Source organism: Coregonus lavaretus (genome assembly GCF_964263955.1).
Source record: "Coregonus lavaretus genome assembly, contig: HAP1_SCAFFOLD_1112, whole genome shotgun sequence".
NCBI classification, from domain to species: domain Eukaryota; kingdom Metazoa; phylum Chordata; class Actinopteri; order Salmoniformes; family Salmonidae; genus Coregonus; species Coregonus lavaretus.
The window spans coordinates 97,779-125,421 of NW_028158807.1; the positions used below are offsets into that span (position 1 = coordinate 97,779).

The 27,643-nt window shown below is 42.0% G+C and overlaps 1 protein-coding gene across 1 annotated transcript; it reads right to left on the reverse strand.

Annotated features, from left to right (window-relative positions):
• Positions 1 to 12: 12 nt before the first annotated feature.
• Positions 13 to 26,787, reverse strand: LOC311123567 (mucin-5AC-like; the record flags this gene model as incomplete). Its single annotated transcript, XM_084197809.1, has 25 exons — positions 13 to 200; positions 1,271 to 1,925; positions 2,808 to 3,802; positions 5,768 to 6,391; positions 10,874 to 11,002; positions 11,684 to 11,840; positions 12,904 to 13,143; positions 13,278 to 13,457; positions 14,625 to 14,732; positions 16,683 to 16,786; positions 17,245 to 17,371; positions 17,814 to 17,908; positions 18,515 to 18,679; positions 18,959 to 19,096; positions 19,337 to 19,415; positions 19,768 to 19,875; positions 21,011 to 21,087; positions 22,780 to 22,905; positions 23,177 to 23,396; positions 23,827 to 23,930; positions 24,121 to 24,211; positions 25,282 to 25,396; positions 25,999 to 26,054; positions 26,198 to 26,400; positions 26,718 to 26,787. The coding sequence occupies 25 exons, from the start codon at positions 26,785 to 26,787 to the stop codon at positions 13 to 15; spliced, it is 5,154 nt and encodes a 1,717-aa protein (XP_084053935.1).
• Between the last annotated feature and the right edge of the window lie 856 nt (positions 26,788 to 27,643).

The following is a 27,643-nucleotide window of genomic DNA, read 5'->3' on the forward strand; positions in this document are numbered from 1 at the left end:
GTTGTCGTTTCCTCAGAGGTAGTCGTAGATGGGGTTGTTGTTGTGGTAGTTGTTGGGGTAGTGGGTGTTGTTGTTGTTGGTTGTGTAGTGGTAGGGGTTGTTGTTGGGGAAGTGGGTGTTGTTGTTGTTGGTGGTGTAATGGTTGTTGTGGGTGTAGGGGTTGTTATTGTGGTTGTTGTTGGGGTCATTGTTGTCGTTTCCTCAGAGGTAGTCGTAGATGGGGTTGTTGTTGTGGTAGTAGTTGGGGTAGTGGTAGGGGTTGTTGTGGGTGTTGTTGATTCTGGACCAGTTGTAATTTCTTCTGTTGTTTCACTTGTTGTGGAATACGCTGTTGTCTTAGTAGTTGTTGTGGTTGTAGTAGTAGTAGTTGTTGTTGTTGGTGTAGTGGTTGTTGTGGGTGTTGTTGGTGTAGTGGTTGTTGTGGGTGTTGTTGGTGTAGTGGGTGTTGTGGGTGTTGTTGGTGTACTGGTTGTTGTTGTTGTGGGTGTTGTTGATTCTGGACCAGTTGTAAATTCCTCTGTTACTGTTGTTGTTGTGGATGGGGTTGTTGTCTTAGTTGTGGTTGTTGGACTTTCTGTGGTGCTTGTTGTTGGGGTAGTTGTTGTTGTTGTTGGGGTAGTTGTTGTTGTGGTTGGGGTAGTGGGTGTTGTTGTTGTTGTTGGTGTAATGGTTGTTGTGGGGGTAGGGGTTGTTATTGTGGTTGTTGTTGGGGTAGTTGTTGGCCTAGTGGTTGTTATTTCAGTGGTAGTAGGTGTTGTGGGCCTTTCTGAGGTGGTAGTTGTCTCATTCCCACAAACAACACAACATTTGACTCTGATTTCATAGTTGTAGCATATTGGTGGGATGCCTTGATCCTTGTTGTGGCATATCAGTCCAACCGAGGGATTGCATTCAACCTTTTGACCTAGGTCGGCCAAAGGAACATCAATTAATTCTTTGGCTCTGCATTGTACTTCCTTGGGTTTACTGCAAATATCTATGGTTTCAAAATCTCCTCCTTCTGGTCCAATTGAAGGATAATGATTGTCAATCCAGTCTGACCATTCACAGATCAGGCAGTGTGGAGTAGTAGTGGGTGGAGTGGTTGTTGTTGTGGGTGTTGTTGATTCTGGACCAGTTGTAATTTCTTGTGTTGTTTCACTTGTTGTGGAATACGCTGTTGTCTTAGTAGTTGTTGGACTTTCTGTGGTGGTTGTTGTTGTTGTGGTTGTAGTAGTAGTAGTTGTTGTTGTTGGTGTAGTGGTTGTTGTGGGTGTTGTTGATTCTGGACCAGTTGTAAATTCCTCTGTTACTGTTGTTGTTGTGGATGGGGTTGTTGTCTTAGTTGTGGTTGTTGGACTTTCTGTGGTGCTTGTTGTTGGGGTAGTTGTTGTTGTTGGGGTAGTGGGTGTTGTTGTTGTTGGTTGTGTAGTGGTAGGGGTTGTTGTTGGGGAAGTGGGTGTTGTTGTTGTTGGTGGTGTAATGGTTGTTGTGGGGGTAGGGGTTGTTATTGTGGTTGTTGTTGGGGTCGTTGTTGTCGTTTCCTCAGAGGTCGTCGTAGATGGGGTTGTTGTTGGGGTAGTGGTAGGGGTAGTGGTAGGGGTTGTTGTTGTTGGTGTTGTTGTTGTTGTGGGTGTTGTTGATTCTGGACCAGTTGTAATTTCTTCTGTTGTTTCACTTGTTGTGGAATACGCTGTTGTCTTAGTAGTTGTTGTGGTTGTAGTAGTAGTAGTTGTTGTTGTTGGTGTAGTGGTTGTTGTGGGTGTAGTAGTAGTAGTTGTTGTTGTTGGTGTTGTGGTTGTTGTGGGTGTTGTGGTAGGGGCTTTGGTGGTGGCTGTTGTCGTTTCCTCAGAGGTAGTCGTAGATGGGGTTGTTGTTGTGGTTGTTGTTGGGGTAGTGGTAGGGGTTGTTGTGGGTGTTGTTGATTCTGGACCAGTTGTAATTTCCTTTGTTGTTGTGGATGGGGTTGTTGTCTTAGTTGTGGTTGTTGGACTTTCTGTGGTGCTTGTTGTTGGGGTAGTTGTTGTTGTTGTTGGGGTAGTGGGTGTTGTTGGCCTAGTGGTTGTTTCCTCAGAGGTCGTCGTAGATGGGGTTGTTGTTGTGGTTGTTGTTGGTGTAGTGGTAGGGGTTGTTGTGGGGCTAGGGGTTGTTGGGGTAGTGGTAGGGGTTGTTGTTGGGGTAGTTGTTGTTGTTGTTGGTGTAATGGTTGTTGTGGGGGTAGGGGTTGTTATTGTGGTTGTTGTTGGGGTAGTTGTTGGCCTAGTGGTTGTTATTTCAGTGGTAGTAGGTGTTGTGGGCCTTTCTGAGGTGGTAGTTGTCTCATTCCCACAAACAACACAACATTTGACTCTGATTTCATAGTTGTAGCATATTGGTGGGATGCCTTGATCCTTGTTGTGGCATATCAGTCCAACCGAGGGATTGCATTCAACCTTTTGACCTAGGTCGGCCAAAGGAACATCAATTAATTCTTTGGCTCTGCATTGTACTTCCTTGGGTTTACTGCAAATATCTATGGTTTCAAAATCTCCTCCTTCTGGTCCAATTGAAGGATAATGATTGTCAATCCAGTCTGACCATTCACAGATCAGGCAGTGTGGAGTAGTAGTGGGTGGAGTGGTTGTTGTTGTGGGTGTTGTTGATTCTGGACCAGTTGTAATTTCTTGTGTTGTTTCACTTGTTGTGGAATACGCTGTTGTCTTAGTAGTTGTTGGACTTTCTGTGGTGGTTGTTGTTGTTGTGGTTGTAGTAGTAGTAGTTGTTGTTGTTGGTGTAGTGGTTGTTGTGGGTGTTGTTGATTCTGGACCAGTTGTAAATTCCTCTGTTACTGTTGTTGTTGTGGATGGGGTTGTTGTCTTAGTTGTGGTTGTTGGACTTTCTGTGGTGCTTGTTGTTGGGGTAGTTGTTGTTGTTGTTGTTGGGGTAGTGGGTGTTGTTGTTGTTGGTTGTGTAGTGGTAGGGGTTGTTGTTGGGGAAGTGGGTGTTGTTGTTGTTGGTGGTGTAATGGTTGTTGTGGGGGTAGGGGTTGTTATTGTGGTTGTTGTTGGGGTCGTTGTTGTCGTTTCCTCAGAGGTCGTCGTAGATGGGGTTGTTGTTGGGGTAGTGGTAGGGGTAGTGGTAGGGGTTGTTGTTGTTGGTGTTGTTGTTGTTGTGGGTGTTGTTGATTCTGGACCAGTTGTAATTTCTTCTGTTGTTTCACTTGTTGTGGAATACGCTGTTGTCTTAGTAGTTGTTGTGGTTGTAGTAGTAGTAGTTGTTGTTGTTGGTGTAGTGGTTGTTGTGGGTGTAGTAGTAGTAGTTGTTGTTGTTGGTGTTGTGGTTGTTGTGGGTGTTGTGGTAGGGGCTTTGGTGGTGGCTGTTGTCGTTTCCTCAGAGGTAGTCGTAGATGGGGTTGTTGTTGTGGTTGTTGTTGGGGTAGTGGTAGGGGTTGTTGTGGGTGTTGTTGATTCTGGACCAGTTGTAATTTCCTTTGTTGTTGTGGATGGGGTTGTTGTCTTAGTTGTGGTTGTTGGACTTTCTGTGGTGCTTGTTGTTGGGGTAGTTGTTGTTGTTGTTGGGGTAGTGGGTGTTGTTGGCCTAGTGGTTGTTTCCTCAGAGGTCGTCGTAGATGGGGTTGTTGTTGTGGTTGTTGTTGGTGTAGTGGTAGGGGTTGTTGTGGGGCTAGGGGTTGTTGGGGTAGTGGTAGGGGTTGTTGTTGGGGTAGTTGTTGTTGTTGTTGGTGTAATGGTTGTTGTGGGGGTAGGGGTTGTTATTGTGGTTGTTGTTGGGGTAGTTGTTGGCCTAGTGGTTGTTATTTCAGTGGTAGTAGGTGTTGTGGGCCTTTCTGAGGTGGTAGTTGTCTCATTCCCACAAACAACACAACATTTGACTCTGATTTCATAGTTGTAGCATATTGGTGGGATGCCTTGATCCTTGTTGTGGCATATCAGTCCAACCGAGGGATTGCATTCAACCTTTTGACCTAGGTCGGCCAAAGGAACATCAATGAATTCTTTGGCTCTGCATTGTACTTCCTTGGGTTCACTGCAAATATCTATGGTTTCGAAATCTCCTCCTTCTGGTCCATTTGAACGGTAATGTTTGTCAATCCAGTCTGACCATTCACAGATCAGGCAGTGTGGAGTAGAAGTGGGTGGAGTGGTTGGTGTTGAAATAGGGGTTGTTGTGGGGGTAGGGGTTGTTATTGTGGTTGTTGTTGGGGTAGTTGTTGGCCTAGTGGTTGTTATTTCAGTGGTAGTAGGTGTTGTGGGCCTTTCTGAGGTGGTAGTTGTCTCATTCCCACAAACAATACAACATTTGACTCTGATTTCATAGTTGTAGCATATTGGTGGGATGCCTTGATCCTTGTTGTGGCATATCAGTCCAACCGAGGGATTGCATTCAACCTTTTGACCTAGGTCGGCCAAAGGAACATCAATTAATTCTTTGGCTCTGCATTGTACTTCCTTGGGTTTACTGCAAATATCTATGGTTTCAAAATCTCCTCCTTCTGGTCCAATTGAAGGATAATGATTGTCAATCCAGTCTGACCATTCACAGATCAGGCAGTGTGGAGTAGTAGTGGGTGGAGTGGTTGTTGTTGTGGGTGTTGTTGATTCTGGACCAGTTGTAATTTCTTGTGTTGTTTCACTTGTTGTGGAATACGCTGTTGTCTTAGTAGTTGTTGGACTTTCTGTAGTGCTTGTTGTTGGGGTAGTAGTTGGGGTAGTGGTAGGGGTTGTTGTGGGGCTAGGGGTTGTTGGGGTAGTGGTAGGGGTTGTTGTTGGGGTAGTTGTTGTTGTTGTTGGTGTAATGGTTGTTGTGGGGGTAGGGGTTGTTATTGTGGTTGTTGTTGGGGTAGTTGTTGGCCTAGTGGTTGTTATTTCAGTGGTAGTAGGTGTTGTGGGCCTTTCTGAGGTGGTAGTTGTCTCATTCCCACAAACAACACAACATTTGACTCTGATTTCATAGTTGTAGCATATTGGTGGGATGCCTTGATCCTTGTTGTGGCATATCAGTCCAACCGAGGGATTGCATTCAACCTTTTGACCTAGGTCGGCCAAAGGAACATCAATTAATTCTTTGGCTCTGCATTGTACTTCCTTGGGTTTACTGCAAATATCTATGGTTTCAAAATCTCCTCCTTCTGGTCCAATTGAAGGATAATGATTGTCAATCCAGTCTGACCATTCACAGATCAGGCAGTGTGGAGTAGTAGTGGGTGGAGTGGTTGTTGTTGTGGGTGTTGTTGATTCTGGACCAGTTGTAATTTCTTGTGTTGTTTCACTTGTTGTGGAATACGCTGTTGTCTTAGTAGTTGTTGGACTTTCTGTGGTGGTTGTTGTTGTTGTGGTTGTAGTAGTAGTAGTTGTTGTTGTTGGTGTAGTGGTTGTTGTGGGTGTTGTTGATTCTGGACCAGTTGTAAATTCCTCTGTTACTGTTGTTGTTGTGGATGGGGTTGTTGTCTTAGTTGTGGTTGTTGGACTTTCTGTGGTGCTTGTTGTTGGGGTAGTTGTTGTTGTTGTTGTTGGGGTAGTGGGTGTTGTTGTTGTTGGTTGTGTAGTGGTAGGGGTTGTTGTTGGGGAAGTGGGTGTTGTTGTTGTTGGTGGTGTAATGGTTGTTGTGGGGGTAGGGGTTGTTATTGTGGTTGTTGTTGGGGTCGTTGTTGTCGTTTCCTCAGAGGTCGTCGTAGATGGGGTTGTTGTTGGGGTAGTGGTAGGGGTAGTGGTAGGGGTTGTTGTTGTTGGTGTTGTTGTTGTTGTGGGTGTTGTTGATTCTGGACCAGTTGTAATTTCTTCTGTTGTTTCACTTGTTGTGGAATACGCTGTTGTCTTAGTAGTTGTTGTGGTTGTAGTAGTAGTAGTTGTTGTTGTTGGTGTAGTGGTTGTTGTGGGTGTAGTAGTAGTAGTTGTTGTTGTTGGTGTTGTGGTTGTTGTGGGTGTTGTGGTAGGGGCTTTGGTGGTGGCTGTTGTCGTTTCCTCAGAGGTAGTCGTAGATGGGGTTGTTGTTGTGGTTGTTGTTGGGGTAGTGGTAGGGGTTGTTGTGGGTGTTGTTGATTCTGGACCAGTTGTAATTTCCTTTGTTGTTGTGGATGGGGTTGTTGTCTTAGTTGTGGTTGTTGGACTTTCTGTGGTGCTTGTTGTTGGGGTAGTTGTTGTTGTTGTTGGGGTAGTGGGTGTTGTTGGCCTAGTGGTTGTTTCCTCAGAGGTCGTCGTAGATGGGGTTGTTGTTGTGGTTGTTGTTGGTGTAGTGGTAGGGGTTGTTGTGGGGCTAGGGGTTGTTGGGGTAGTGGTAGGGGTTGTTGTTGGGGTAGTTGTTGTTGTTGTTGGTGTAATGGTTGTTGTGGGGGTAGGAGTTGTTATTGTGGTTGTTGTTGGGGTAGTTGTTGGCCTAGTGGTTGTTATTTCAGTGGTAGTAGGTGTTGTGGGCCTTTCTGAGGTGGTAGTTGTCTCATTCCCACAAACAACACAACATTTGACTCTGATTTCATAGTTGTAGCATATTGGTGGGATGCCTTGATCCTTGTTGTGGCATATCAGTCCAACCGAGGGATTGCATTCAACCTTTTGACCTAGGTCGGCCAAAGGAACATCAATGAATTCTTTGGCTCTGCATTGTACTTCCTTGGGTTCACTGCAAATATCTATGGTTTCGAAATCTCCTCCTTCTGGTCCATTTGAACGGTAATGTTTGTCAATCCAGTCTGACCATTCACAGATCAGGCAGTGTGGAGTAGAAGTGGGTGGAGTGGTTGGTGTTGAAATAGGGGTTGTTGTGGGGGTAGGGGTTGTTATTGTGGTTGTTGTTGGGGTAGTTGTTGGCCTAGTGGTTGTTATTTCAGTGGTAGTAGGTGTTGTGGGCCTTTCTGAGGTGGTAGTTGTCTCATTCCCACAAACAACACAACATTTGACTCTGATTTCATAGTTGTAGCATATTGGTGGGATGCCTTGATCCTTGTTGTGGCATATCAGTCCAACCGAGGGATTGCATTCAACCTTTTGACCTAGGTAGGCCAAAGGAACATCAATTAATTATTTGGCTCTGCATTGTACTTCCTTGGGTTTACTGCAAATATCTATGGTTTCAAAATCTCCTCCTTCTGGTCCAATTGAAGGATAATGATTGTCAATCCAGTCTGACCATTCACAGATCAGGCAGTGTGGAGTAGTAGTGGGTGGAGTGGTTGTTGTTGTGGGTGTTGTTGATTCTGGACCAGTTGTAATTTCTTGTGTTGTTTCACTTGTTGTGGAATACGCTGTTGTCTTAGTAGTTGTTGGACTTTCTGTAGTGCTTGTTGTTGGGGTAGTAGTTGGGGTAGTGGTAGGGGTTGTTGTGGGGCTAGGGGTTGTTGGGGTAGTGGTAGGGGTTGTTGTTGGGGTAGTTGTTGTTGTTGTTGGTGTAATGGTTGTTGTGGGGGTAGGGGTTGTTATTGTGGTTGTTGTTGGGGTAGTTGTTGGCCTAGTGGTTGTTATTTCAGTGGTAGTAGGTGTTGTGGGCCTTTCTGAGGTGGTAGTTGTCTCATTCCCACAAACAACACAACATTTGACTCTGATTTCATAGTTGTAGCATATTGGTGGGATGCCTTGATCCTTGTTGTGGCATATCAGTCCAACCGAGGGATTGCATTCAACCTTTTGACCTAGGTCGGCCAAAGGAACATCAATTAATTCTTTGGCTCTGCATTGTACTTCCTTGGGTTTACTGCAAATATCTATGGTTTCAAAATCTCCTCCTTCTGGTCCAATTAAAGGATAATGATTGTCAATCCAGTCTGACCATTCACAGATCAGGCAGTGTGGAGTAGTAGTGGGTGGAGTGGTTGTTGTTGTGGGTGTTGTTGATTCTGGACCAGTTGTAATTTCTTGTGTTGTTTCACTTGTTGTGGAATACGCTGTTGTCTTAGTAGTTGTTGGACTTTCTGTGGTGGTTGTTGTTGTTGTGGTTGTAGTAGTAGTAGTTGTTGTTGTTGGTGTAGTGGTTGTTGTGGGTGTTGTTGATTCTGGACCAGTTGTAAATTCCTCTGTTACTGTTGTTGTTGTGGATGGGGTTGTTGTCTTAGTTGTGGTTGTTGGACTTTCTGTGGTGCTTGTTGTTGGGGTAGTTGTTGTTGTTGGGGTAGTGGGTGTTGTTGTTGTTGGTTGTGTAGTGGTAGGGGTTGTTGTTGGGGAAGTGGGTGTTGTTGTTGTTGGTGGTGAAATGGTTGTTGTGGGGGTAGGGGTTGTTATTGTGGTTGTTGTTGGGGTCGTTGTTGTCGTTTCCTCAGAGGTCGTCGTAGATGGGGTTGTTGTTGGGGTAGTGGTAGGGGTAGTGGTAGGGGTTGTTGTTGTTGGTGTTGTTGTTGTTGTGGGTGTTGTTGATTCTGGACCAGTTGTAATTTCTTCTGTTGTTTCACTTGTTGTGGAATACGCTGTTGTCTTAGTAGTTGTTGTGGTTGTAGTAGTAGTAGTTGTTGTTGTTGGTGTAGTGGTTGTTGTGGGTGTAGTAGTAGTAGTTGTTGTTGTTGGTGTTGTGGTTGTTGTGGGTGTTGTGGTAGGGGCTTTGGTGGTGGCTGTTGTCGTTTCCTCAGAGGTAGTCGTAGATGGGGTTGTTGTTGTGGTTGTTGTTGGGGTAGTGGTAGGGGTTGTTGTGGGTGTTGTTGATTCTGGACCAGTTGTAATTTCCTTTGTTGTTGTGGATGGGGTTGTTGTCTTAGTTGTGGTTGTTGGACTTTCTGTGGTGCTTGTTGTTGGGGTAGTTGTTGTTGTTGTTGGGGTAGTGGGTGTTGTTGGCCTAGTGGTTGTTTCCTCAGAGGTCGTCGTAGATGGGGTTGTTGTTGTGGTTGTTGTTGGTGTAGTGGTAGGGGTTGTTGTGGGGCTAGGGGTTGTTGGGGTAGTGGTAGGGGTTGTTGTTGGGGTAGTTGTTGTTGTTGTTGGTGTAATGGTTGTTGTGGGGGTAGGGGTTGTTATTGTGGTTGTTGTTGGGGTAGTTGTTGGCCTAGTGGTTGTTATTTCAGTGGTAGTAGGTGTTGTGGGCCTTTCTGAGGTGGTAGTTGTCTCATTCCCACAAACAACACAACATTTGACTCTGATTTCATAGTTGTAGCATATTGGTGGGATGCCTTGATCCTTGTTGTGGCATATCAGTCCAACCGAGGGATTGCATTCAACCTTTTGACCTAGGTCGGCCAAAGGAACATCAATTAATTCTTTGGCTCTGCATTGTACTTCCTTGGGTTTACTGCAAATATCTATGGTTTCAAAATCTCCTCCTTCTGGTCCAATTGAAGGATAATGATTGTCAATCCAGTCTGACCATTCACAGATCAGGCAGTGTGGAGTAGAAGTGGGTGGAGTGGTTGTTGTTGTGGGGGTAGTGGTAGGAGTTGTTGTTGAGGTAGTCGTAGTAGTTGTTGGGTTAGTGGTAGGAGTTGTTGTTTGGGCAGTGGTAGGAGTTGAGAAAACAAATACTGTTGTGGTCGGTGCTTGGGTGGATATCTGTGTTGTTATAACACTAGGTGGAGTTGTGGTGCCATTATTATCTGGTATATGGGGGCAGGGTTTCATATTCCGGACAATGGTTCCGTTGGTTTTGCAGATGGCAGTAATACAGGTCCCATCACCGTCAGTTGTGTTATATACGATAGCTTCATACTGGTATGTGCTGCCGTTGTATATACAATGGCAGGCTGCAATATGATTTTCACAGTGAACAAGTTATTATCATGTAATCTTCTTGTCATGTTACCTTCTTGGTAATGTAGGCTAATGTTTCAGTTTGTAACAGTTTTCCTTACCTTCGATATCATAGCTGCAATTGGCCTTAGTTGATGAGCAAAAACTTGAAAAAGAAAGCAGGGGGTTTTAGTACCTTTAAAAGTCGAATAAGATGTTATTTGTTATGATTTGAAAGCACTGTTATATGTTCACAATAAGGTATTAACAGGTCAGATCCCAATAAGGTATTAACAGGTCAGATCCCAATAAGGTATTAACAGGTCAGATCCCAATAAGGTATTAACAGGTCAGATCCCAATAAGGTATTAACAGGTCAGATCCCAATAAGGTATTAACAGGTCAAATCCCAATAAGGTATTAACAGGTCAAATCCCAATAAGGTATTAACAGGTCAAATCCCAATAAGGTATTAACAGGTCAAATCCCAATAAGGTATTAACAGGTCAGATCCCAATAAGGTATTAACAGGTCAAATCCCAATAAGGTATTAACAGGTCAGATCCCAATAAGGTATTAACAGGTCAGATCCCAATAAGGTATTAACAGGTCAAATCCAAATAAGGTATTAACATGTCAAATCCCAATAAGGTATTAACAGGTCAAATCCAAATAAGATATTAACAGGTCAAATCCCAATCTTTGAAAAGCTAAATCAGTTGAATGGTAGGAAAACGTCTTTGTAGGGGGACCATTGACATCGCCTTATCTCACCAGAAACATAGGTATATAGAAATATACCAACCATGTTAAATACTATGTAATGTAAATACAGTATCTATGTATATGTCAAAATGCTGATATAAAAACATACCATTTCTGACAGTTCTCCTTGGAAGGCATAACGTCATCCTCGTTGTAACGTGTTCCATTTCCATCGTAGCAACCACACTGCGTGATAGGGACACACTTCATGGTTCTTTCTTCTAAATAAGGCTGGTCCGGAGGACATTTTGGATAGCAACCTTTAAGATAAACAGTCAATTTAATCCAGGACACCTGCACAGATTAGATCATGCTCATGGTATCTAGTTCTAACACCAAAGCTGGATACGATATTTAAATATTTTGTATTTAGTTTTTCAGTATAGATAGACAAGGGAGGAGGAGTCATTACATATTTTATACTGTACATTTGTTTTACAACTTGGCATGTAGATGGTGTAAATCAAAGGCCCAAGCTGTTATGAAGGGCTGTTAGTTACCTTCCAGTGCAGGGATCTGACTGGAGCACTTTCCTGAGGGATTCCTGCAGGTATTCATACAGTGGTCTCCACACGGCTGATAATGCCACTCACACTCACCAATAGGGTTGTAGAAATCACAGAACAGAGCTGGAGAAATTAAAACATGTCACCAATAGGGTTGTAGAAATCACAGAACACAGCTGGGGAAATTAAAACATGTCACCAATAGGGTTGTAGAAATCACAGAACACAGCTGGGGAAATTAAAACATGTCACCAATAGGGTTGTAGAAATCACAGAACACAGCTGGGGAAATTAAAACATGTCACCAATAGGGTTGTAGAAATCACAGAACAAAGCTGGAGAAATTAAAACATGTCACCAATAGGGTTGTAGAAATCACAGAACACAGCTGGGGAAATTAAAACATGTCACCAATAGGGTTGTAGAAATCACAGAACACAGCTGGGGAAATTAAAACATGTCACCAATAGGGTTGTAGAAATCACAGAACAGAGCTGGAGAAATTAAAACATGTCACCAATAGGGTTGTAGAAATCACAGAACACAGCTGGGGAAATTAAAACATGTCACCAATAGGGTTGTAGAAATCACAGAACACAGCTGGGGAAATTAAAACATGTCACCAATAGGGTTGTAGAAATCACAGAACACAGCTGGGGAAATTAAAACATGTTACATTTTAACCAGGGTCCCAAACGAGGAATGATTAAACAGTTACACATACAAATCAGTATTTCGCCCCAATAGCAAAAACAATCCCACCTATCCATCAATCAATTGTCCCACTCAAAGCAAATGACTCACGGCAGATATCTGGTGTTCTCCACCTGATACAAGCCCCTGCCTCGTTGCAGGCCTGGGCGTAGGCTGCTACAGCGGTACAGAAACATTCACAGTCTCCCCCAGTGTCACAGGCACACGAGTCCCTCACACAGGCATCGTGGAATGGGGTGGGGTCCACCTTTTAGGAAGATGCATTTAGCCATCATTTATTTATTCAATGCATTGCCTTGCTTGTTGAACAGACTATAGATGAACTCCTGATGATGATGATGATGCATTAACCATATTGACCCTGTGAAGTCTATGAACTCTTGTTGAAGCATTAACCATATTGACCCTGTGAAGTCTATGAACTCTTGTTGAAGCATTAACCATATTGACCCTGAGCCTGTGAAGTCTATGAACTCTTGTTGAAGCCTTAACCATATTATTGTACTTATGCACTGTCACTATGGCTGCGTTTACACAGGCAGTCTAATTCAGATATTTTACCAATGATTTGTATATCTGATACCTATCTGATCTTGTCCTTAATGTGTAAACAGCAACAACAACAAAAAAAAAACATGGAATCTGATCTTTTGAGCTCTGATTTATACCACTTCCATATGTGGATCTCAACCCTGATTCAAACCCGATTCTCCATGCGACCTGCTCAGATCTGATGTTTTTTTCTCTAAAGTGGGGGTTTTGCACATGACCTGCCATTACCATGACAACCACCCCAAAATGTAAAAGACAGGAAATAAGCATTGCATCTTTGTGCTAAAGATATCTTCAGAGGCTACAACCTGATGTTTCTTATATCTCCTAAATATACGACAGACACTTCAAAACTTCATTCCTTATGATTAATTTTTTGACTGTATTTTTTTTGCCATTTATGAAAGTGTTATTCAATGTGTTTCTATGGGCTACAGTAGTAAAGGCCAAATTCAATATTTTATCAAATATTATTTATATATATATTTTTGAAACCTAAAGGGGTCCTACATTTCTAAATCAAATAGCTAAATGATCAATGGTTTGACCATCTTAAAACAATTCCATATGTAACCCCCCCAGAATGTATCTGCTGTACTCTCTATTGTATGTATAGGTTATGCAAATGAACGTCTCTATATCTGTGTCTTTTTGTCTTTGTTTATTTGAGCTGCACTACGTCAACTTCCTAACAACTTTGGTTGGTATGGCAATAAAGTGTTGAATCTATCTTGACTAGTTTCTGCTGTTTACTGTACCTCTGAGTGGCAGGCTGCGAACACTTTACTGGTGATGATGCTGCAACGTTTCAGAGACCAGGACTCCCTGTATGATCTTAAAGCGCATGGGTTCTTTATGACATCAGCGTTGGGGCAACTAGTTGACACTTTCCAGCTGTTCCCAAACTCCAGAGCGTCAACAACCACTTCCTGGTTTCTGGACGTGAAGTCGTTCTTTCCATTACCGTCGTAGTTTCCACACAGACCACACACTTGGCCCTGGAAGGAGAGAACATGGTTAATAAAACATCACATGTTTAATGATGAGTACGCTCCCCTATTCCCTTTGATCAATTGCTAAACAAATACACAGTGCAGTCACTGGTTGAATATGTCCTATTCTAGTCACTCACCTGGAAAGTAGAGCTGAGTTTGATAAACAGGCTATTCTTCTTATCCCACATGAGGATCAGGCCATTTTCAGCCTCAACAACAACATACAGACCAATAGAGTGGACCTGGTATGGCACGTCTACCCCATTCTCTTGTTTGATCACTTTTACAGATTTATCTGCCAGTATGATCTCATTGTTCTGAAAGAAAGAAACACAATGTGTTCATTTTATTGCTAATGTAAGACTAGTAGACAGGGTTACACTGTCCAGGGTTACACTATCCAGGGTTACACTATCCAGGGTTACACTGTCCAGGGTTACACTATCCAGGGTTACACTATCCAGGGTTACACTATCCAGGGTTACACTATCCAGGGTTACACTATCCAGGGTTACACTATCCAGGGTTACACTGTCCAGGGTTACACTGTCCAGGGTTACACTATCCAGGGTTACACTATCCAGGGTTACACTGTCCAGGGTTACACTGTCCAGGGTTACACTATCCAGGGTTACACTATCCAGGGTTACACTATCCAGGGTTACACTATCCAGGGTTACACTATCCAGGGTTACACTATCCAGGGTTAAACTATCCAGGGTTACACTGTCCAGGGTTACACTGTCCAGGGTTACACTATCCAGGGTTACACTATCCAGGGTTACACTATCCAGGGTTACACTATCCAGGGTTACACTATCCAGGGTTACACTATCCAGGGTTACACTATCCAGGGTTACACTATCCAGGGTTACACTGTCCAGGGTTACACTATCCAGGGTTACACTATCCAGGGTTACACTATCCAGGGTTACACTATCCAGGGTTACACTGTCCAGGGTTACACTATCCAGGGTTACACTATCCAGGGTTACACTATCCAGGGTTACACTGTCCAGGGTTACACTATCCAGGGTTACACTATCCAGGGTTACACTGTCCAGGGTTACACTATCCAGGGTTACACTATCCAGGGTTACACTATCCAGGGTTACACTGTCCAGGGTTACACTATCCAGGGTTACACTATCCAGGGTTACACTATCCAGGGTTACACTATCCAGGGTTACAATGTGGTGGTGCTGGGTTTTACACTACCCAGTTTGTACACAGATACAACATGTCGATTTTAAATTCTAATGTAACAAATACATATGGGGGTTTTGTGCTGCTATCAATTCTGCTCGAATACAATTCTAAGCAGGCACTCTGTCAGTCAATCTAGCCTGCTAGCAAAAACGCATAGACTTCAGCAATGCAATTACATTCGCTGCCACCGCCGTCGACATTGTGCCAAATGTCCGGACTTGTCTATTTTCACCTTTAATGCATTTATGAAGCCGTTTATGAACAGTGGTTCCTACCCCCAAGAAGAGCTTGATGGCCTTGGAACAGGTGGTGCCAGTGGTTCCACAGGGAATGTTCTCCGTGATCACTCTAAAGGTACCGTTTGGATTGTTGCTGCAGTAATCCTGCAGGATGTATTACAACAAAGAATCAGAAAACCTTTACCGCTTAGTTATTATCATTACTATATATTGATCAATAATTAGAAAATATGTGGACCGTACATAAAGTAGGGTTTTTATTAAAATACAAAATCAAATCAAAGTATTGTTCCTTAATCATAAATGCTAATGAGTATTGCCCTACCTGAGTAAGAGTGTATTCACAATCTCCATTGAAAGTGAACCTTTCCTCATCAAAAGTGATGAAATGCCCATCCCCATATATGGCACACATCCCATCACACTGGTTATTGGTACAATGCCATTTCCTCCCTTTGCAAGTGCTACAGTGATGCAAACATGATCACATGTCAAGATTATAGAGGGAAACATTTGACACTTGTATTTGAAAATATCCAAAAGAGGAAGAGGAGGGGCAGAAGCCGATGTTACCAGGTATTGCAGTCTACTTTGAGTGTCTGTCCAGGTTGGTAGTAGACTCCATTGTGAGAACAGGGACATAGGTCCTCCTCGATGCATCCTCCATTTCCATCAGACAGCAGACCAGCAGGACAAACACAGCCTGATACACAGTCTGCACTGATCTGGAACACACAATGAAATGACATGAAATAGGGAAGGACTGATATTTAAGTTGACAGTGTGCCTGTATGTCCCTGGGAATGACATGTGGGCATTATTTGTCAAATGGATCAAGTGTTTTTAAAGGACTTTTAAAGATGATCTCCTTGATGTTCATGGAGATCAGGTTCTCTGTAAACATTACAGATGTCTGCTCAAACAGAAACCTTCTAAAAAGTCAATCTCAGTGCACCATCGGAGGATGTCGTTTGGATCCTGGGCCTAGCTATGTCTAAGGTTATAAATAATTTGATCAATCTGAGACTGTGGTAACATAACATTGTCCTTGTATGTTTTTATTAAAATGTGTTGTAAGGCATGTTTTTATTAAACGTGTTGTAAGGCATGTCCCATTGTAGACTTACACATTGACTGTCTAGTGTTTGACAGCTCTTCTGGCACTCTGAGCCCTTGGCTCCGGGCCCTGCACTGGAGCAGTTGAAGAAACCCATTGGTTCTTCACAGGCTGTAGGGACCAAAAGTAGGCTTTATAGGTTAGTAGGGACTCAACTTCCTTGTTCATGACTGAATTATAGAGTCTTGGTTGTGAAGTGATTTGCTGTATTTGGCAAATAAAGATGTGTTTCCGAATTTCGTCGTACTCACATGAATGTTTTTGTTCTCCAACACAGCTTAATTTCCCATGTCTGCATGAGCTGGTGGTTAAGAGGGGTACAAGAGGAGGGGGTTAAGCATGGTTTAGCATGCCTCTTGCAGTAAACCAAGACTTGAGAAGAAGACAGTCGATTTCTAAATATTTGAATAGAGCCACGACAAAGAAGACCATCTGATTTTCTGAGATTTTCTTTCACATGCCAAGCAAGTCCTCACCAAGTAGCCCCATAGATCCTGGTGGCCTCTCCAGGGGGTACTACCGTGCCTCCATAGTAGCAGGAGCAGAGTGAGGCAGGGACACAGTCTCCCTGGTCATTCAGGTAGGTTCCCTCTGCACAGCCACAGCCATCCACAGGCACATGGTCTAACTGTTCAATTCAATTAAAAAACGTTATTTTATCCCTGAGGGGAAATTACTTTGGGCATGTCTGCAACTACAACAACAACATACACAACAACAACAAGACAACAACAGCAAAACCACAACAAAGACAACAACAACATACACAACAACAAGACAACAACAACATACACAACAACAACAACAACAACAAGACAACAACACACACAACAACAAGAACATACACAACAACAACAACAACAACAACAACAACAAGACAACAACAATCTTAGACACCAAGACATTAATAAAATGAATAATAATAATAATATTAAATAAATAAAAGTGATAGAAATGAGATGTCCATGTGAATGTACCTGGCAGGTAAAGTCTGGCTGGCTCAGTGAACGACAGGTGCGGTCACAGCTGGTCATGGTGTAGTCATAGACCATTGTGTCGGGGCAGAGAGAGGTGTACTTCCCTGTGGAAACAGTATGGTGATTCAACATTTCATTATATGTTTTGGGTTATTTCTTTTATTTTGTTTTAAAATAAGAGGGTAAACCCTGAACACTGTGGGTAAATAGGAGGGGAAACCCTGAACACTGTGGGTAAATAGGAGGGGAAACCCTGAACACAGTGGGTTAATATAAAGGGGAAACCCTGAACACAGTGGGTTAATATAAGGGGAAACCCTGAACACAGTGGGTTAATATAAGGGGAAACCCTGAACACATTGGGTTAATATAAAGGGGAAACCCTGAACACAGTGGGTTACTATAAAGGGAAACCCTGAACACAGTGGGTTAATATAAAGGGGAAACCCTGAACACAGTGGGTTAATATAAGGGGAAACCCTGAACACAGTGGGTAAATATAAGTGGAAACCCTTCATTCATTCATTAATTCATTTTGGGGGTTCTCTGATGTTTATCTTACCACAGGTGGTGTTTCTCCATCCATTGAGCAGGACACCTGCAGCAGCACATGCACGGACATAGGAGGAGACCGCAGCACACATGCACTCCTCACTCCTCTCACAGTTACAGCTGTCATATAGGCAGATCTATAGGGAGAGAAGAAGAAGAAGAAGAAGAAGAAGAAGAAGAAGAAGAAGAAGAAGAAGAAGAAGAAGAAGAAGAAGAAGAAGAAGAAGAAGAAGAAGAAGAAGAAGAAGAAGAAGAAGAAGAAGAAGAAGAAGAAGAAGAAGAAGAAGAAGAAGAAGGAGAAGAAGAAGAAGGAGAAGGAGAAGGGGAAATAGAAGATAGTTCAGTTATGTGATTTGTTAATGAAGAAAACTACTGTTTTCTGAAATCACACACAAGCACAGGACAATACTATTTGAAAACATCTTGAAAAATCTGATGACATGTTTTGAGATCTACATTAGGTTACATTTAGTAATACATTAAAATGATACATTTTAATATAGAACTTCTTGAATGATAGAGCTTTGGGATAACTCTGTAATTAAAGAGCATTTGACAAATTAAAATCATCATACTTACTTCCTTGTAGTACTTTGGGTTGATCTCAGTGTGGCATTGGGAAAATATTCCTGCAGGATCTGACAGCATCGAGCACCAGTGCTTGGCATATCTCTCTGTAAAACATATGAGATATGAGCAACATTTAACATTTAAGCACAAAGTACAAAGAGTTTTTATCTAGGCTTTACTGTGCATCTCAGTAGACATACGTAAGTGTCATCCCCAAAAAGTGTCCCAAGGCCTTGATAAAGGCTCTCTACGCCGAAACATAAGCAAACAATACAAATGTTTAGTTAGAAAATAAACTCTGATCTATGCACAGAGTGATCCTTTTTCTACCACTGGGGTAGAGTGATCCTTTTTCTACCACTGGGGTAGAGTGGCCTTTTTTTGACCCCAGATGGATGGATTATCTTGGCAAAGGAGAAATGCTCACTGACAGGGATTTAAACAAATTTGTGCACCAAATTTAAGAGAAATACGTTTTTGTGTTTATGGAACATTTCTGGGATCTTTTATTTCAGCTCATGAAACATGGGACCAACACTTGTCATGTTTTGCGTTTATATTTTGTTCAGTGTATATACTTTGGGGTATTTTGGAAATTCTCCCGCGACCCTTTTTTCATATCAGGCGACCCCACATGGGTTCACGACCCCTAGTTTGAGAACCGCTGCATTAGACATACGTTAGTGTTTTTAAAGAGGTCGAAGGAGTACCGTTCTCTACACTCAGACTGCATGGGATCTCAAAGTTCTGTGTCACATCAGGGCAGCTTGCTTTGGTCTTCCACGTGTTGGCGAACGTCACAGCGGTTCCTTCCACCAGTCCATTGATGGTCCTGAAGTCGTCAGCTTGGACGCTGTTAAAGTCTCCGCAAAGACCTGGATAAGAGGTGCAAAACAATATAACAGATTCATTAAAGTGGTTAAAACTAACATTGACTAAAGATGCAATGCATCAAGTATTGTTAGTTTATTAATAATTGTTTCAGATGAGGTTTGACTGAAACCCCCCCCAAACAAGTGGTATATTACAATAACAATAGTTTGACAACCAATCAGCTTTTATAATAACAATGCATGGGATTTATATAGCGCTTTTCAAAGACCCAAAGACGCTTATCTTTCACGAAGACGTTGAATGAACTGAGAGAAACATACCCTGGGTTTGTTCCTTGTGGGAGCTGCTAGCTATGATGAAGACCTGCATTATAGGTGTTAGCTGGACCTCTAGACGCAGCCCATAAGAGGTATGCACAACGATGTAGAACGTAGAGGGCTGAAAGATTGTTACATTCGCTGTGGAAAATATACACAAGTTTTAGTCACAATCTGGTGGACCATTAACTTTTAGCTCCCCCGTTGTGTTGTGGGATGCTATTGGTGTTACATGATGCTAAGAAAAAAGAGACAACTCAATGGGTGACATGTCTGGTGGGTTTCAAACAGAAGTTTATACTGATTCATGACAAAAAGAAAATAGACAGATATCACATTTCTGTATCCCTTTTCTCAAGTTGCCATCAAGCAGTAACTCACCCATGAAAAGCGGCAACTGAGAAAACATCTTGTTGACAAAGACCCTTCCACTGGCCTCGATGACGACCGAGAGACTCCCCTGGTGATAAGGAGTGTGGAGTCAATTCCATTCAATACAGAAAGTAAACATTTACATTTACATTTTAGTCATTTAGCAGACACTCTTATCCAGAGCCTAATTCCAATACCAATTCCAAATGTTCCTCACTGAAAAACAATGAAGAGAATTGGAATTGGGATTTCAGTTTACTGCCTGAATTGACTGGAATTGAAATAGAATTGACCCTGAAGTGGTGATAAGAGTTACTGGCAGCAGGAGAAGTCCCAACATTGAGCTTTTTTTCTCTAAACATATACAACATGGTTTGATGTTGATATATTTTAATATGACACTATCAGGTGGGTGTGTCACTGCAGAGAGGCTAACTTACCTTGGACTCTGGAATCACCAGGGTCACAGCCTTTAGGCAGGTCTCAGTGTCCGTATTTCCACATTTCACTATGTCACCCAGGACTGTGAAAGCAGTGTTGTTGGTTTGCTGGGGACAATTAGCACAAGGTATGACAGTAAAGTTAAGGAAACTAATTTTTTTTTAACACACTACTTACTACTTGCATACTTTCAGTTCTAGGGAATTACAGTTCCTTCAGAATGTATTCACACCCCTTGACTTATTCTGCATTTTGTTGTCTTACAACCTGAATAAAATAATAATAATAATAATAATAATAAAATAAAATAAAATAAAATAAAAAAGGGATATTCAATGTCTGCTTTTTAAATTTGTACCCATCTACCAATAGGTGCCCTTCTTTGCGAGGCATTGGATAACCTCCCTGGTCTTTGTGGTTGAACCTGTGTTTGAAATTGACTGCACGACTGAGGGACCTTACAGATAATTGTATGTGTGGGGTACAGAGATGAAGTAGTCATTCAAAAATAATGTTAAAAACTATTTTTGGACACAGAGTGAGTCCATGCAATATATTATGTGACTTGTTAAGCACATTTTTACTCCTGAACTTAAGGTTTGCCATAATAAAGGGGTTGAATAATTATTGACTCGACATTTCAGCTTTTTCTTTTAAATTAATTTTTGAAAAACATAATTCCACTTTGACATTATGGGATATTGTGTGTAGGCCAGTGACAAAAAAACAAACACTATTTAATCCATTTTTAATTCAGGCTGTTACACAACAAAATGTGGAAAAGGTCAAGGGGTGTGAATGGAGGCAGGGTATATTATGGTGCAACTTGATAGAAAAGTTAGATTTTATTTATGAGATGAATATGGATAGTGATAGCAATGGTATGTACAAGCACCGCCAATGCAAGTGGATGCCACCTGTCGGCCGCAATCTATGCCGGATGTGGCCCGCTCGTGGGCCAGTACATGTTCGCTAGCAAGTTAGGAGTTAAATCTACTAAACATACAGTATGCATTAGTATGGAGACATATCAGTGCCAACTGAAATAGAATCTGAATTGAATAATGTCTATTAAGAAATCAAATTTGTATTCAATATTTCTGTTGGCACTAATATCACTCCATACATTAGTTTAGATCCCTAGCTTGGACATACAGCGGGAGCAGTCTCCATACGTTAGTTTAGATCCATACCTTGGACATACAGCGGGAGCAGTCTCCATACGTTAGTTTAGATCCCTACCTTGGACAGGACATATGAGCAGTCTCCATGGAAGGTGTAGTCTTTCCCATCATAGGTGGTGATGTGGGAACCTCCCACTATGGAGCAGGTAGCTGGACAATCTAGATCTGTACAACTCCACTGGCCTTGGTTACAGGTACTAATGGAGAGAGACAGTCAGTTTAGCCTACAGCACACACACATAGACACACACGCACACATCCGGCTCAACACATCCAGCTCAACACATCCAGCTCAACACATCCAGCTCAACACATCCAGCTCAACACATCAGGCTCAACACATCCAGCTCGACACATCCAGCTCAACACATCCAGCTCAACACATCTGGCTCAACACATCCGGCTCAACACATCCAGCTCAACACATCCAGCTCAACACATCCGGCTCAACACATCCAGCTCGACACATCCAGCTCAACACATCCAGCTCAACACATCTGGCTCAACACATCCGTCTCAACACATCCGGCTCAACACATCCGGCTCAACACATCCGGCTCAACACATTCGGCTCAACACATTCGGCTCAACACATCCAGCTCAACACATCCGGCTCAACACATCCGGCTCGACACATCCGGCTCGACACATCCGGCTCGACACATCCGGCACACACACACACACACACACACACACACACACACACACACACACACACACACACACACACACACACACACACACACACACACACACACACACACACACACACACACACACACACACACACACACACACACACACAATAATTCAGTGTATATAAATACAGTGCAGCTCTTACCATGTATGGCATGTTCTTGAGAATGATTGTCCAGGCTGGTAAGACTGTCCGTTGTGGAGACAAGAGCACTGGTTCACAGCTACACAGCCAGTCTGTGTGAGGTCATCAAACACGGTTCCTATGAGAAAGGCATTCAATACATTTAGTCACCTGGTTCCATAAATTACATTCAATACATTTAGTCACCTGGTTCCATAAATTACATTCAATACATTTAGTCACCTGGATGCATAAATGACATTCAATACATTTAGTCACCTGGTTCCATAAATTACATTCAATACATTTAGTCACCTGGATGCATAAATTACATTCAATACATTTAGTCACCTGGTTCCATAAATGACATTACATACATTTAGTCACCTGGATGCATAAATGACATTCAATACATTTAGTCACCTGGTTCCATAAATTACATTCAATACATTTAGTCACCTGGATGCATAAATTACATTCAATACATTTAGTCACCTGGTTCCATAAATGACATTACATACATTTAGTCACCTTGTTCCATAAATTACATTAAATACATTTAGTCACCTTGTTCCATAAATTAAATTAAATACATTTAGTCACCTTGTTCCATAAATTAAATTAAATAAATTTAGTCACCTTGTTCCATAAATGTTTGTAAAACATGTGGGACAAAATCACTGATGCATTGCAATTGCAATGAAATTGTCATTAAACACTTAACCTTTGACTTGAGACTTGCAAAATTGTGACTTGATCCCATCTCTGTTAAAATCAGTGAGTGTGCAGTACCGGCAGGGCAGAAGCATCCGTCGGTGAGATCGCATTTGTATATTTTTTATTGCTACTTTAAAATAGTTACATTGCTGACGTATGAAAATGTATGCACTCCCAATCTGTAAGTCGCTCATTTAAAATGTTAAATGTAAATGATGTTGTATTCAGCTACTTTAAAATGGTTACATTGCTGACGTAAGATGTTGTATTCAGTATATTAGTGCATGTACCGGCAGGGCAGAAGCATCCGTCGGTGCAGTGTTCCTCACAATGCTGGTTCCTCTCTGGGTTGGAGCAGGTATCAGTGCAGGGACTACCACACTCCTGGTACTCCATGTTGAAAGGACACGTCTCCACTGCTCAACACAGACAAATAACCCTAATCAGAAATCTGTTTCCAAGTCTTCATTACTTCAGATTTTCACTTTAGTCTTTTATTGACATCAACTAAGTGGAAATTGGGATTTGCTCCTCAGTTTTCCGTCACGTAAATGTAAATACCAGCATCTGGAAGAAGAAGAAGACACTACAGATGACCTAAGGCAAAGCATTATTGCATGATCAAAGTGTTTACTTTGAGTTCCAACATAACTGTTCCAATACAAAGACAAAACAGATTTCCCTTACAGCAGAACTCCTCGGTCTTCCACTGTTGGGGTTTCCCCCCTGCGTGAGCACACTGGCGGGAGTACTCGGACATGGTGGAGCAAGCGCAGGTGGCACTGCTGCTACTGTTGCCACAGTGACACATGTCTGCTGCACAGGCCTTGATGAAAGAGTCTGTGGCAATCAGCTCCTTACAGCTACTGAAGGCAAGGCTGGTGAGAAGCTGCTCACAAAGTTCGGTCTGAAAAGGATGAAGAAGAAGAAGAAGAAGAAGAAGAAGAAGAAGAAGAAGAAGAAGAAGAAGAAGAAGAAGAAGAAGAAGAAGAAGAAGAAGAAGAAGAAGAAGAAGAAGAAGAAGAAGAAGAAGAAGAAGAAGAAGAAGATAGTTCAGTTATGTGATGTGTTAATGAAGAAAACTACTGTTTCCTGAAATCACACACAACCACAGGACAATAGTATTTGAAAACATCTTGATTACATTTAGTAAGGAGAAGAAGGAGAAGAAGAATAATTACTAGAGGCAACATAGAGGGATTTTGTACTGATCAAATGTCAGCCATGAGGATGTTGATATTGATATTTCAACTGACATTCCAAGATCTTACAATCATGTTTAAATGTAATGAATACGAAATCTTAAATGTTCAGCTCAGCTCTAGACGTGTAAATACCTGGTCTTCACACTGCTCCTTGGGACCAGGGATTTCTGTACAGGTCTCTGTTGGGCCATTCATCTTCCAAAGATCACCATAGTCGATTATGTTGAGATGAGCATCTGTGGGAAAAGAAACAGAGTTTTATCTATCTCTGTCATCATGTGTTTTGTGTTTTTTGTAACGCTTTCTTAATATGGTAAAATACTTTAGAACCTGTTCCTAAGCCATAGATTGAACCCACTCATTCGTAAGCAGAACAGGAGCATAATCTGCCCCCCCCCCCCTAAGACATTTGGTGATTTTGTTTACCATTCTTAATGAACTCGTCATAAATCTGGACTCCGTTGAAGTCTCCACACAGCCCACACGTCTGATTCTGGAACTTTGAGTTCAGCTCCACCTATAAAACCAATGGATGATGACTGAGGTTTAACGCATCGCAAATATGTCCATTTCACATACAGCCAGCTGTACATGCACCTACAGCAGTTCATATGAATTGACATTTCACACACTTCATCATGAGTTGAGGCTGTTCTAGCCTGGGTACCAGGCTGTTTATGCTAACATTCCACTCCTTGTACCTGTGCTACAAGCATTTCGCTACTCCCTCTCTAACTATCATGTTGTTAAAACCTTTTAAACTCTTATCATGTTGTTAAAACCTTTTAAACTCTCATCATGTTGTTAAAACCTTTTAAACTCTTATCATGTTGTTAAAACCTTTTAAACTCTCATCATGTTGTTAAAACCTTTTAAACTCTTATCATGTTGTTAAAACCTTTTAAACTCTTATCATGTTGTTAAAACCTTTTAAACTCTTATCATGTTAACGCGGTTAACGCCGTCTTCACACCATTCTCTGTTCCCACTCTTATCCCAACAGTTCCACTAACACTGATATGTTCCCACTCTTATCCAAACAGTTCCACTAACACTGATATGTTCCCACTCTTATCCCAACAGTTCCACAAACACTGATATGTTCCCACTCTTATCCCAACAGTTCCACTAACACTGATATGTTCCCACTCTTATCCCAACACTTCCACTAACACTGATGTTCCCACTCTTATCCCAACAGTTCCACTAACACTGATATGTTCCCACTCTTATCCCAACAGTTCCACTAACACTGATATGTTCCCACTCTTATCCCAACAGTTCCACTAACACTGATATGTTCCCACTCTTATCCCAACAGTTCCACTAACACTGATATGTTCCCACTCTTATCCCAACAGTTCCACTAACACTGATGTTGCTCTACATTCACTAGCTAACTATAGACCATGTTCATCAGGACCAGTATATTGCAGCAAAGCATCACATACATTTGACATTTAGCAGACACTCTAATCCAGAGCAACTTACAATCAGTGCATTGAACCAAAGCAGGTAAAACAACCGCAAATCACTGTAGTGTGACAGAAAACATATTGAAATTAGTAAAGCAGACTGAACACATACCCAGAGGGAATCATGTCCATTCCACATGACGACTAACCCCAGCTTGGCTGTGATCTTCACATAGGAAACGGTCCTCTCTATGAAGACGTTAAACTGACCAAATGGTATGGTGACCCTAGGGGAACGAAACAACACAGTGTTCATCAGAGGGGAGAGTTGGTATTCCAACAAGGGTCAACATTGTTCAACTAAACTTCAGAATAAGAGTTTTACCTCTGAATGCTATACAAATAATGCTTTTAGATCACTGATCACTGATGAACCTGACTGTTGCCCGTTGAAACTGACATTATGTAGATGATGTTAAACAGCAAAAATATGATCTCAAGCTGAGCTGAATGATGATACAACACTGCATCCATGATATTAATACATTTTTTTTTTATGTATGAATTCTTTGTACAAAAGTAGCAACTGAATGCAATTGAAGCAAAAAATTTAAAAAAAACTCTCCATTGGTTTTGTTTCCCTACAGTTGATAAGATTGATCTCTGAATAACATTAATTCCATTGGATGTAGTTAAGTGGTAACAAACTGCCTATAATTTGCTTCCTCTATTACAATTTATTTTACACTAAATCTAAGAGCCAATGGTTTGACACATCTAAGAGCCAATGGTTTTAAACTAAATCTAAGAGCCAATGGTTTTACACTAAATCTAAGAGCCAATGGTTTGACACATCTAAGAGCCTTTGTTGATTGGACTGTGAACTCACTGTTTTCCGTTGACACTGACGTTACCATTGGCCAGTTCCACAAAGGTTCCATCCAGCTTCAAAGACACCTTAATAATAATAATAATAATAATAATACATTTTATTTGACAGATGCCTTTCAGGACATCTCAAGGTCACCTTACAATAAAATCATAGTGCTATTTAAAAACCAATCAAAGGACTGATCCCAAAGGAATACCTTGGTTATGGTGGGCAGCCCGTCTACCTCTCCCCGCTGCAGCTGAACGTTGAAGGCCTCATAGCCGCTGCTGCTCTTACACAGCGACGTCAGCACGTAGTTACAGGTGTAGGGCAGCTGGAAGAAGTCTCCATCGTAGGTTTTGTAGTGGTAGTTACCCCATGTGCTGCAGACCTGCCCGTTATGAGTGGGACTCACTCCTGCTGCATGGGGGAAATGTACTGTATAGTTGCACCATTCATGTCTGAATACGAGATGTATAATATAACAGTATAATATAGATATTTGAGTATTAGGTAACATATATGTAAAAAAAAGAATACCTGACAAGATTTGCAGTTTGGAATCATATAGACTCCCAATGGAAGTCATATCTGGAATCATAACTGGAAAAAGACAGGGAACAAGTCTTATTTAGCTTCTAGACCAGCTCCTCTTTAGTCCCTAAACTATGCTACATGAATTATCCTAAGGTGATATTAAATGGCATTTTATCATATCTTGTCTTATCTTTTCTTACCAGTCTCAGAATATGCAGCAGACAGTCCGAAGAGGAGAGCAATCCACGGCTTTACCCATTGGAGTGCCATGATGGTTCTTCTAACGATGTACTCCTGGTCCACCTGAACAGGTAATCTACCTGGTCCTACTGATAATGTATGGCACCAGGCATCTGCTTTTAAACTACTACACTCAAGGAAGTACCTACACTCAGGGAAGTACCTCGATGATGCTGGGAAAGTTGACTCTGTATTTAAGGAGGGGACTGATCAAACTTTAGGCGTTACCATTGTTCTGTCTGTCTGTCAGAGATCTGATTAACTTCACTGTAAGTGACATTGGGTAATGTATTAAGCATAATAGTCCTTAGATCACTATCGATATTCCTGAGAAGTTGGATGCGTCCCAAAAGTGTACCCTATTCCCTATATAATGACTGTACATAACATTAAGAATCCAGGTGAAAGCTATGATCCCTTATTGATGTCACTTGTTAAATCCACATCAGTCAGTGTAGATGAAGGGGAGGAGACAGTTTAAAGAATACATTTCAAGCCTTGAGACTATTGAGACATGGATTGTGTATGTGTGCCATTCAGAGGGTGAATGGGCAAGACAAAAGATTTAAGTGCCTTTGAACGGGGTATGGTAGCTGGTGCCCGGCGCACCGGTTTGTGTCAAGAACTTCAACGCTGCTGGGTTTTTCACGCTCAACAGTTTCCCGTCTCTATCAAGAATGGTCCACCACCCAAAGGACATCCAGCCAACTTGACACAACTGTGAGAAGCATTGGAGTCAACATGGGCCAGCATCCCTGTGGAACGCTTTCAACACCTTGTAGAGTCCATGACCCGACGACTTGAGGCTGTTCTGAGGGCAGTGTATAGTGCACTACTTGGTCCTGGTGTAGGGTATAGGGTATAGGGTATAGGGTATAGGGTATAG